The sequence below is a fragment of the Cinclus cinclus genome, chromosome 6 (assembly GCF_963662255.1).
Source record: "Cinclus cinclus chromosome 6, bCinCin1.1, whole genome shotgun sequence".
Classification (NCBI taxonomy): Eukaryota; Metazoa; Chordata; class Aves; order Passeriformes; family Cinclidae; genus Cinclus; species Cinclus cinclus.
The window spans coordinates 31,971,344-31,984,330 of record NC_085051.1 but is presented as its reverse complement, the minus strand read 5'-3'; the positions used below and the strand labels follow the sequence as shown (position 1 = coordinate 31,984,330).

Here is a 12,987-nt window from a genome sequence, read left to right as displayed (position 1 = left end):
ACATAATGTATATGTTTTCAAATGTCTGTAAACCGGATATTATGTATCTATAAATACTCATGCATAATATGTATATTACAGGTACAAGCAATCTTGTGTGGTAGAAACTGCTGGCAGAACTATCTTTTACATTCTATACAGAAAAACATACTTAATGACTTCATCATAATAGACATTGCTTAACTGTGTGTTTGTGCTGTGGATAGATGTCCTGTTTTCTAGAAACAAAAAAGTTAGCCAATATCTCTTACCTTATCTGCACAGCAAAGTGAAGTAAGTGATACCAGCATTGCCAATCAATAGCAACACCAGAAGGGAGAAAATAATAAAGAAATGCAGAGAAAACTGAATCCACCCTGGTTTAGCTATGCTCCATCTAAATCAGGTTTATGTATCAATAATGAAGCTGTAATTGCAGGGTTATGAGCATGAGTGTAGAAAAGCTTTACACCATTTTAGTTACAGGCATCAGGTCTGGTCTCCAAGAATACCTTTGAAATACCAAATAGTCCACATTCTCTTTCAAAGTATTAATTCCCTCCCTTCCAAGACTGATACTCTGATAAGTGGTACTGGATATACCAGGGTCGTTTTTACTTGATGCATAAGACCATCATTCTTTAAAGATAACATATTGAGTATTTGAAAAATCATGTTGACTTGTCCCTGACTTCTTGCCACCTCTGCATAGTTTAATTAATTTTTTGTTTTGCTGTTTATTTTATGAGCTGTTTTCCAAAGTCTCTATTAGTGTTTTTGAGCGTGTTTAGGAGTATATCTATGCAAGGGCACTTTGGAGTGTGGATAGAATATTGAAGAGTAGGTTTTTTCTATACTGTTGTAGTCGTCTTACATAGCAGAAGCCCTATATTTAGTACTAGAATCCTATATTTGAAGTTTAAATATAGTATTTAGTTTATACATAAATTTCATTAAATATGGCTTGGTTTTGTTGTTTGTTTTTTTAAAGAAGATGACTAGATGATGAAGAAAGCTAAACATGCTTCATAAGTCATTTTACTAGTTGCCTATATTTGGTGCTACAAAGAGCAAATAAAGTGATCCAAAGGAGATCAAAAATTATCATCTTGGTGTGAAATCTCAGTACTTCCTTGTAATAAGTATTATCACATTTTATAGAAGTAGTTAGCAGAAATATTGATTGTCCAAAAGTTGTATGTGCATATCTTAAATGTAAATCCAAAAACTGAAATCTTGTCTTGTGCCTTCTAGGCTAGGAATTGGCTTGCTATGTTATACCTTGGTTCACTAAATTTTTGATTTTTAATTTGTATTTTGTAAATAAAATCTCCCAGAGAAAGCATTTTTGCTGGAGATTAAATTTATAATTTTAAGAAGACATAGTTTCATTACAATTTCTTTAGCCTCTCTGTTGTTTACAAATAATGTTAAAATCCTAGTATTTAAATAATATGATCACTCAGGGGTTTTCATGGTTGCTTAAATTATTGCAATTATTTTTAATTGTTTAACTTACTAGATGCAAATTGTTCATATCAGCAAATAAGCCCTAGTCTTACCGGATTCATTTCAAACAGAAATGCACTGAGTTAAGGCAGAGCTATCTGACTTCCTATAATGTTGGTAAATGGAACCTGGAAAAGTTTATGTACTTACATGGAAATATGAGTTGGGAATTTTATTTTTTTTTGTTAGGAAGTTTAGATGTTACTGGTATAAAACCTTGCATCTTGAATGTAAATAAATGTAAATTATCAGCCTGAGTAAGTCAGTTTGCTTGCTTGTTAAAGGACAGGCTCAGGTTATTTTCCTCTATCAAATATAAACTTCCTGCTCTAAAACTCACCTAGCTTAACAGAAAAAAAAAAATAAAAGCAAAAAAGTATTTTTAGAAGTAAATCTAAATTAAATCTATAGCTTATACAATTAAAATTGTTTTTGTGGAGGTTTTGGATCCTGTAATGCTTTAAGTCTTGCTTTTGTAAACTGGAAAATAGAGTAGCTGAGCTTTAATTTCTTTCCGTTTTTGTTGAGTCAGCCTTATTGGTGTTATTTATGGGCTACCAACACATTTTAACAGTTTTGAAGTAATAAGGATTGGATCACTTATGCTTTTGAGTTTCTTACTACTGGCAGAAGAAAATTGTAGACTAATAAATTGTAAGCAGAAAATAAAAAGTTTGGCTTGTTCTTTCAGAAATAAGTACATTGGACTTTTTTGTTAATAGGAAGGTGGAAAGGCCTGTAACTTACATGCATCTTAAGTGGTTTTGGTGCAGGCAGGAAGGACATTAATTGTTCATGTGCTGCTCTGCAAATACACTATTTAGTGACCTCATCATAAGGGCCTTCAATGACCACTCAGTTTATTTTGTCTTTAACAAAATGTTTGCAGAAATCTTATTTTACAAAAATAACATTATGACTTGTAAGGAAATGTGAAATAATTTACCCTTGACACACTCTAATTTTTTATGGATAAGACAATACTACATGGTAAAACACTAAATATTAGAAATATTTTGTGCAGTTCATAAATTGCTTAGGTCCAGTTCTTACAACTAAAAGTAATACTGATTCATATTATCAGTTTCAAATAAATACATATATTGTGCTAAATAATTTTGGTTTATTAAGCTTTTTTTTGTTGGAGTTGTATATAAAAACAGAAGGAATTATATATTTTTTCTTCACCAGTATTCCTAGCAGCCTCCTTACATGTAGTGTTTCTATATATTCAGGTGGAAAAGCCTTTGCAGAAAGAGGCATATCAAACGTCTTCTTTTTTAGTTTAAACTGTACAAAATATTCAGAGTAATCTAGGTAATATTTCAGCCTATGTCAGAAACACTTATCTGGAAATAATAGTTTCTTTGCCAAATATATTGCTCCATCAATCTCAGAAATAGCCAAAGCAGAAGGAAGTAATTCAGATGTTTTTTAAACCTGTATCATTTATTCAGAATTGAAAAATTAAGGCAAAAGCATTTAAACATTTCTTGTGTTGTTAGCATCAAACAGCAAATTTTCGGGCCTCATGGGAAGTAAATGCAAGAACTGGGATGCAGCGGAAATGTGGTCTCTCATCCATCCTTCTGTGTAATCATTAAACTTACTTAGAGGAGAGCATTTTTAACAATGTTTGCAGAACAATGTTGAATTCTCTCCCAGACTTAACTCTGGCAAACTGGGAGAAGTAAGGAGAGAAAATTTGAAGAACAAGAGAAGCTCAGTCTGGTTTTCATTTTCTCTACAGCTGTCATCTGGCTTTGAATTCTGCTGGAGAGCTACAGCTGGAGTCATTTTATTGCTTTACCCAGCATCCTTTTGCTTGTGCGCACAGAAATGTTTTAGTAGTCTTGGAAAAAAAAATTCAGAGTATCTCTTAGCAACCATAGGACAGTAATTATTATACCAGCAGCTGGGAGCAAACCAGATTTCCGTTGTGCATTAAAAACTGGCGTAGGTTATTTTACAGATGATACTGAATAACCTATGCCAGAACTGTACTTTGCAGGCTGTGGTTAAAGAATATTGAATGTGGGCGGTGTAATTGCTTTGGACAGTAGAAAAGAATGTGTGCATCTGTGTTAGTGTGTGATACTCTGTATATGTTCTTGTGGAAAACTTTATGTATTTGCTTCTTACTTAAATGTGTTTTCAACACAATACCATTTTTGTTTCTAGGTCTTCCTACTTCAGATTGTCAGTGTTTCCATTACACATGTGAATTTTCAGGTGTTTATGACCTTGTAATAAAAAATCACATTGGAGCAGGAAGTGTTGTCTAAGGAAAAGGTTTTGGGATACTAATAAATGGGGTTTGACTGTATCAAAACTACAGTTTCATTAAAAGCAGAGTGTGGCATGTTCATCTGTCATTTCTGTAATTCAGCATAGTGAATATTTATTGGCTAAAGAACTAACATGATTGCTTTCCATTTTAATACCAAGTTAAGTTAGTTTGCGTCCACTTATTAGTAGTGTATAGGTTGGTAAACTGAGCATTGTGCTTTCAGAAATGCTGTCCAGCGAGTTCTTGCCTTACAAAAGGTCCCATGCTTTTCTCTCTCTGCTGCCACCCTGAAATTTGTCCTTGAAGTCATTTAGTTTGAATTGTGGTATCTGTGTTGGAATTTTCTGAAAGCTTTCTTTGATAATTGCTGTGTATAGGGCACAAAGATTTGCTTTAAGTTTAAGGTTTGGGTTTCATACATCATCTGGCACTGCTAGTTAGCGCAGTAAGAGATATCTGTGTCCTTCGTTGGATGGAGCCCTCCTTGACTGCCAAGGGGAGTACTTGTGTCTGCCTGTGTGAGCATGTGCATGTGTCCTTTTTGCTCTATAGTGTAGATAGTTCATTTTTAAAGAAGAAAGGTGTGAATCGCCTGCAGGGACAGAAAATAATGCAGGCTGCTGCAGATCTCACCCAGGGATAAAGACTGGCTTGTGGGTAGTATGTGTTTTTCCCTGGGAAGGAAGGAGTAGAAGCTTTTTACCTTGCTCCCTTCTCCCTAGACCACTCACTCAAATTTATAATAGCCAGGAGAAGGGCAAAGGGGGAAAGGGGATGCTTATCCCTGTGGTTTCTGTGAAATGGCTTCTAGCTGTTAGCTTAAATGCTTGTAGTTATTTTCAGCGTTGCTCAGACCAAAAATGTTTGTAGGCATTTCTTCCTCATTTTGAATACATCTCTTCTGTGATTTGAGCCACTGTTTTCAAGCTTTTTATGTCATTGAGCAGTGTATCTGCAGGAGTACCTCCTGCTATGAAGATGTGTGCATATTGCACTAATATGTTATGCTTTTTCTCTCTTAAGTATACATATATAAAGTCTTAATTGTTGTCAGTCATTCCGGTATTTCTTTTATACTTCTTTCCCAACAATGTTTGACCAGAAAATTTAATTTTGACGATAACAGGGTCAATTACTTTGTGGTGTTGTCATGCTCAAGAATCTGAAAACAGTACTGCTTTTTGGCCGTCTTCAAAATTTTCAGGAGAGCTTTAACCTGATGGAGTGAGCTTTTGTCTTTCTTGGGGTGTATGCTCTTTAGTATTAATTATGCTGATCATGAATTAATTACTGAATTTAATGTTTTCCACAAGGTGCTTCTGGAACAATATTTAAATACTTAGTGATGTGATGATTTTCTTTCTCCTAAAAAGTCAGCTACAGACCAGCTAATTCTAGATGTTTTAGAACTTGATACATTAGGCTTTTATGTATGTGAGGTACTAATGTAATCCTGAAATAAGTTCCTCAAGTGTTTTGATAAGTGAAAACTAATGGTTTTGAGTTAATAGTTAGCCTGGCAAAGCTTTAGGTATGCCTTTGCCTCCGTGTTTTTCTGTAGTATTTTCATTCTTTTCCTCTAAATGTTTTCTTGATACATACCAATCCTTATAATAAAGCTGAAGCATTCTCATTGCCGGAAGCTGGATGATGCCAGAATTTTCTGTGTTATCCATGATGACAGCCAGTTAACTTTACAGCAAACAAAACACAGAGTACATTTTTGGTGGCCCTGTGGAATTTGTATCAAAATGCTCTGCTGTATCTTAAGTATGTCCCAGTCAGTCAAGCTTAAAGAATGAGAACTGCTTTTTTTTCCATTCATTTCAGAAATTGAATCATCTTACAAGCCAGTATTTCACCCAAACATGCTTCCTCTTCCTTCTTCTGAATGGCACAGGTCCTGCTGCTATCTCATCATATATTGCTTCATGGCCTCATTTTTGTATCAAATTGCCTGATACAACTGTAATTGCAAAAAGACAGTCATTACATTTTTAATGCACACTTGCTGCAATCAGATATTTTAATTGGGCCAGTATAGGCTAAAATTTATTTTCTCCTCCTTTCCAGCTGATTTTGCTTTTAATTTATTAAAATATCTGATTAGCTTTTGGCTTATTGGTCTCAGAAGTTTTTTTTCTCCAGTTGTGTTTTTGTAAATACTGGCAGCCTCGTGGGTTAGAGAAAACATCATCTCAGAGACAGGTTGATCTCTGCTTCCTTAAAGAGGTCTGATTTGGCAACTGTGTTTAAAGGCATGTATCTCTAGTGCCAAGTTGTAGTGTCTGCAAAGAAATTCTGTATTTACCAAGGCTGACTGAAAGGAAAGAAAATACTTGCCTACTTATAAATGCTTTCAAAAATGTGCATTTAAGAATACTTGCGTTTAGAGATACCTCTAACACGTTATATAGAATATTAATGCATTTATGTATGAACTTGTTTGGTTTGGTGTTGTTTTTATATAAATGCAAAAATCATTTCAAGGGAGTTCTTATGTGTTCTAGACTGCTCAAGAAAATACATCAAGTTCACTAATGAAAGATCACCTTTTTCAACATGAAACTGTAGTAACCAGTGAAACTTACAACAGTGCAAATTTAAGGCCTTCAACATTTGAGGATTTCAACACCAGGAGAGCTTGTTTACCAAGCCAACCTAACCAGGTAAGAATACCAATAAAAGAAGCAGTCCTAACTGTGATTGTTGTATTAATGGCACAGTATGTAGTTTCTGACAAGAAGTCACTGCTTTCGAAGTCCACATACTTCCAACTTCTTGAAATGTTCAGTATAAACTTTGCAGCTGAAATATTATAGCATTATTATGGTGGAGGTAAAGCTTTGTGAAGGTATTTACCCATCTTTGTAGTGCACCAGACTACATGAATAAATCTGTAATTTCTTTGAAGTCTGTTTCTGTATTGCAGATTTCAATATCTGCAGTCTTAAAAAGCTGTTCAGTTTTTTTCAGAAGATGTTAATTAGTTATTAGCTTAGTCTTGGTTGCATGTATACTAATACTCTCTTGCTTAGAAATATTGAAAAGTATCTTTAAAATTGATGTCTTGGATACACTATACAGTAGGGCACTTCTGGTAAATATTTTTATTGAAACATTGCTTGTGGTTTCTAAATGCCTATTTAAACTAAAGTAAACTTTTGGTGCAGAAAGGAAAAAATATGTATCAGTTATGTATGAAAAGTGTTCAGCCATTGGTACAGCTTTTCCTTTGGCACTATACATTTTTCTTTTTTTCTAAAGCTGAAAGAATTGACACTTTTTGTAGACTGGAGAAGTAGTCTTAGTAAGTTGGATTATAATTAATTTGGTGGTCTTATGTCTAGAACCAGCTACATGGGAAGCTTTTAGAATATGCTGAATAGCAGAAGTCAAAGTAGAATGAAAGTTCAAGTAGTTCTGAAGACTTAACCAAAAATATCTCTGCTGCTTGAAGTAAAGCTTTTTAGTACCCTCAGTTATTTTTGCAGAGAAAAATAGGATTGTACGTAAGTTTTATATCAGCTACTCTTAAGATGCTTTATTGGGCAAAAGAAGCAGGCAGTATCATCTGGAGAACTAAGAGGCTTGAAATGATTAATTTTTCATCTTTAATCATTGATCTACTCCAATTATCTCTTTCTATCAGTCACTACTTATTTTTGTTTCTGTTAAGGTAGATATTTTTCATTCTTCCCATTTACTTGCAAAGAGAATTGTAAATATTTTTTAAATAGAATGGATGGGTTCTTAGGTTATTGCAACTAATATTTAATAGCTACAGTAACTAGTGGTGTATGTCCTGTGAGTCTTGCCTGCGTTGTAAAGAAAAGTGCAGTAGCTTAAAATACCTGTACATTTCAAAAGCATGTATAAAATCATCTACTGAGAAAGTGATAGTTTAGGTTGTTGTGTTAAACTGATTAGTCAGTGTCTGATAGAAATTAAATAGAAGTTTCTTTCAAATGACAATGTTAGAATTCAATTCTTGAAAAGTGAAGTTATGGGGGATTCCATGAAAATTTAAGTAGTTATTCTTTAATATACTGTTCTCATATTGTAGCACCACCTGCAAGCAACAGACAAACTCTGGTTTTTGCATGGTCTTGCATGCATTTACACATAGACCATTCACCAAAACCTCACATTCTTTATGTGCACAAACTGCACTGGCTCTGCTAAACTCAATGCACACGACCAGGTGACAGCAGATCTTGAGCTAATTATTGGGTTTGTTTCAATTTTGTGTAAATAAGTTTGAAAACTCTTATTTAAGAGTGTGCTCAATGTTGAATAGCTCAAGAAGTACATGCTCCAATTAAAGAAGTCGTTAATGACAATTCAGATTTTACCTGTAATATTTTGACTGCTAGTAAAAAAATACTCAAGTCCTTCAGCTTTCCAGCTTCTGATACACAGATGTGTGTTAAATTTAGAACTTTGCGATGATGCAGGCATCACAAAATGGTGTCTTCATTTTGAGAAGCTGCAAGGTGACCAGAATCAGGTGTATCTCTTTGAGGAGAAGCAGCAAAGACTGCAGTACCAAGGAAGTGACCGTGCCTTGTTTAAAGGTGTGCCCCTTCAAGTAAGGTACCATACTTGTGGGATCAGTTGTGTCAACAAAAAATTTTTGGCCTAATTTCCAGTTGGCTAATCATGTTCAGAATTGGATTCTCAGTGGAATTTCAATTTGCTGTAACATTCTTCCTCCCTTCCTGCTTCACCTTCACATAGATGACATTTGTACTGAGTTTTAATTTTCATTATTTAGAGGACTGATTGCATTATTCTCATTAAATTTTGCTGCTATTTGTACCCATCTGAATTAGGGTTGTGAATTGTTCCTAAGTTTTCATGTGCTTCATGCATTCACATGAGTCCCCTTTAATACCCAATGACTAAGCTCTTTCCAGCATTTCTCCAGTTTGCTTATTTTTCAGCATGTTCTGCTCAAAAAATATTTCTTAATATCAGTGCCATAAAGAATGTAGTGGTGCCTTATTTGTAACATGCCAGTTACGCAGATTTAGGTGTTGGGCTCAAAATGTGAAAAAAATAAATGTGTTCTGTGTATGTGATGTGTTCTGCTCAAACAAATAAAAAGCCTTCAAAGGCTAAGGAGAGGTCAGATTCTACAGTTGTTAGTATTTGTAGTGATCTTTAATGGCTATTAGCTGTCTGGGCAATGGGATGTTGAGGGTCAGTTTTTTTGTATTGAGGTTTTAGGGTTTTTTTCTTTTAAACAATGAGTTTTATTTACTGTCTTAAGTGGATGCATAATATTCTATGTGGACAGTGGGGTAAGGATCCTTTATGCCTGTAACATATGGAATTCTAATTACTTCTGTGGCTTTTTTTCTTAAATAAATTTATGCTGTAAAATGTTCAAATAAGCCAATTAGCCATAGTTAGTTATTTTTGCTAAACAATAGATTTTTATTCTTGTTTGAAAACAGAATAGGGCTGAGAAGCAGTCTGTTTTTATAAGCAAAGGGGAAGCCTAACTGCTTGCATAGGAGCCCAGGGAAGTATGGAACGGGAGCAATGTTAGCTGAATAAGATATAACCTTTCTTCTCCCTGTATCCTTGAAACCTTGTGGAAGTTCAACTATGTGGCTTGGAGCCAAGAAAAAAAAAAATTGTTCTTGTTAGTATACTCCAGTCGAAAGTCCCAGGGCAAAGCATCTCTAATTACAGTTCTGTACTCATCACACAAGGATTGTTGAGCAGGGAAGTGATGGTTAGAGCAGGCTACAGATATTCTTACATAATCAGAAGATAGCTTATTTTAAGAAGCTCTTCCTTCCTCTTTTTCCAGCTGCCTTCCCTTTTCCCTTCTCTGTCTCCTACCCCAAAACCAGGACATGCAGACTTCAGCGCAGTAGGAGCACAGACAGATGCAAAGTGACGTAGAAGCTTTTTAACTTAAAACCTCATCTTCAGTAGTTTCACACCCTGCAACAGATTAGGAACATGCTGTTCAATTGTTGTACTTGACTATGGAATGGTGACACATTAATTCTCAGTAATTTGGCTACTAATAAGGTAAACCCTCTCAAAGCAACAATACTGATGCCAAAGATTATTCCCAAGTAATTCATGATGATGGAAGAATTTGTAGGACTAACAGGTTAGGGAGTGGAAGAGTTTTTTGCCTTTTCCGAGAGATGGTTTACAGGCTGTGCACTTACTTGACAGATAAAAAGGCAGAATTTGACTTGAAGCCCACTCATAAGCTGGCTCTGATTATAATAGCCCTACAGTGTAGGAAAATAATAGCCTCCTGTAGGTAGAAATACTGGGGCATACTGAGACCCTTGCTTTTTTGCTATACTGTCTGCTATTTTCAGGAGCTACTTTTATACACATGTGCTGAATTTTTTTCCTGTCATTGTTTGCACCTTTTCTTGCGAGTCACCTGTAATGTGATTTCAGCAACATTTAGTGATAATCCACTATCTTAAACTTAGATATCTAGGGCCTGCGGTATTTCAGTTTGGATGGTTCTCTGAATTTTGTCATCTTTGACGACTTTTTTATGCCCTCATGCCCTTTCATTGTAAGGCAGGAAAAAAAACAATAACTCTATCCTATTTCTCTGCTGTTTTTGTATGTGTTTAGCACATTCCTTATTACTTGCCTTTTGAAGTAAAATGTCTTAAATTATGGTCAGTTCATTACAAACTGGGAATTTAAGAAGTACTTTAGTTCTCTGCCTGCCAGTGTCCTAAACTAATCAATTTAAGTACTGTATATTGGCTAAGGGGAGATGCATTCAGAAGATGCTGCTATTGATTGATCGTCGTACTGAATGTTATTCTTCATACTCCAAAACCCTTATGTAGAACACAGCTTTGATAATATTCTACCAGTATTCAATACTTTTGTTATAAATTGGAGAGAGTTTGAAAACTTACACTAGGAATTAAGGAAAGCTTCTTCTGGATAACAGTAGTGAATATATCGGGGAGTTAGTCCTAAAGCAGCAGATCATCACATCAAATCAGCACATAAGGCATAATTAATCTGTGGAATTATTTTCCACTTTAAGATGTTAACACTCTTGAGCATAATTTGCAGAGCAGCATCAAGTTTTATGCAGATACCAGAATACCCAAAGGTCTTATGAGACACTAAAAAGTCAGGAAAGAATACTAAAGCTCATAGACCTAATACCCTGCAGATGACTCATTATTGTGGGGATGTTTGTAAATTATAATAGTGAGGAAAAAAATGGAATTTTTTTTATCCTCAGGCAGCAAGAGAAAAAAAATTGTTTTTTTAATTTTCCAATCTAAGTTTTATATTGTAGGTGGACATAAACTTGGGACTTCACCAAAGTAAACTTCTCTTACTTTGCCGTTTCAGGTCCCACTGAAGTCAATCAGGCATGTTAGTTTTCAGGATGAAGATGAAATTGTCAGAATAAACCCTCGTGACATTTTGATACGTCGTTATGCAGACTACAGGCATCCTGACATGTGGAAGAATGACCTGGAGAGGGATGACGCAGACTCAAATATACCGTTATCTAAATCAGACAGTAAAAAATCTGACTATTTATACCCATGTGGGGATGGAACTAAGTTGAATTCCCTAAAAGACTCAAAGAGTTCTGTGGTATTTAAAACTCAGCCTTCCTCATCAAAATTTAAAAACTCGAAAAGAAGAAAAGAGGATGGTGAGCGTTCCCGCTGTATATACTGCCAGGAAAGGTTTAATCATGAAGATAATGGCAGAGGAAAATGTCAAGATGCACCAGATCCTATTAAAAGATGTATCTACCAAGTTAGTTGCATGCTTTGTGCAGAGAGCATGCTGTATCACTGCATGTCAGACTCTGAAGGAGATTTCTCTGATCCTTGCTCGTGTGACACTAGTGATGACAAGTTCTGCTTACGCTGGTTAGCACTGGTGGCACTTTCGTTCATTGCTCCATGTATGTGCTGCTACCTCCCCTTGAGAGCATGCCATCACTGTGGTGAGGTGTGTGGGTGCTGTGGAGGAAAGCATAAAGCTGCAGGATGAATCAGTCTTGTGCCAAACAGAGCTGAAAAATCTTTGTTTCCAGGAAGCATCTAACTTGGATTTGTGGAAGCTTTTTGGCAAGCTGAAGGGAATCTTCTTTCATGTAAGAGATGCTTGATGTGGAGGAAGCAACAAGACTTGTCAGACCTTGGCATTTTACAAGTGCTAGCCACGCCTAACTATTTCCTTTGAGTGCGTGGCATTTGTTGCAAGTTGTGAAGGAGATTTTGCAAAGGAAAGCCTGTTCTTATTATTGGCTATAAAATGAGTATATAAACTATGATTATACTAAAAGGGATTAACTTTTGCCACTTTGTACATTCATGGTTTAGGTGAGGGGGCTCTTTTAAAAGGATTAAAACTTACCTGAGGGAAAATTTTAACTAAAAGTGCACTAGTGACAGTTGATTTAAGATTAAGAAAAGTTAATACTCAGCAAATGAGAAATGAAACTGATTTTAAGTGCAACTAAATCACTTATTAATAGTTTTTTGGAAGCAACTTTATGTATAAATAACAAATGTTTATATTTAACTAAATGTGTAAGGTACGAATTATTACATGTTAAACTTCCCTTCCCTCTGATATAGTAGGTATGGACCATATCTACTGTCACATTCCATGGTAGTATTTTAAAGAGTTAATTTAGTTGCATTTTCATTCCGGATGGATAAATTGATATTTTCAGTCCTGGTTCCCTTCAGCTACAGTTTGTGTTGAGTTGTATCCATGCATTCTGATAATCTAAAAACCTTTAAAATATTAATTATTCTAGTCTTGAGTGACCAATATTTTTTTGTTAAGCACAGATGTAATTGTCTAAAATGTTCTTGTTAGAACATAACATTTATTTTTATATATAAATGACTTTGATTTCAGCATAATAGCAAAAAGGATGTTGTTTCTGTTGTTCAACCAGCAAGTTGTTTTCTTTTGGGGTATCCTCCAGAAATACTTTATTGCATATTCAAATGTTCATTAAGCGAAAGGTACATTAAGGCAGTTGTAACAAATTGTCATCAGTGTTCTTGTTTATCCTTCTGTTAAACTAGGATCCTGTTCAGCTCTTTATCAAGTACTATGATTAAAACAAAAGATTAATAACAAAAGTGAAATTGTTTTCATTATTTTGAACCACAACTTTTTCTAATTTGAACGGGCATGAACAAAAGTAC

The 12,987-nt window shown here is 35.0% G+C and overlaps 1 protein-coding gene across 1 annotated transcript in view; it reads left to right on the top strand.

Moving 5' to 3' along the window:
• Positions 1 to 11,812, top strand: part of SPRED1 (sprouty related EVH1 domain containing 1) — a 28,321-nt gene extending 16,509 nt beyond the window's left edge. The window contains exons 5-6 of the mRNA XM_062495380.1: positions 6,289 to 6,447; positions 11,153 to 11,812. Coding sequence (XP_062351364.1) covers positions 6,289 to 6,447; positions 11,153 to 11,812 — 819 coding nt within the window. The remainder of the gene's footprint in view (positions 1 to 6,288; positions 6,448 to 11,152) is intronic.
• Positions 11,813 to 12,987: the final 1,175 nt, after the last annotated feature.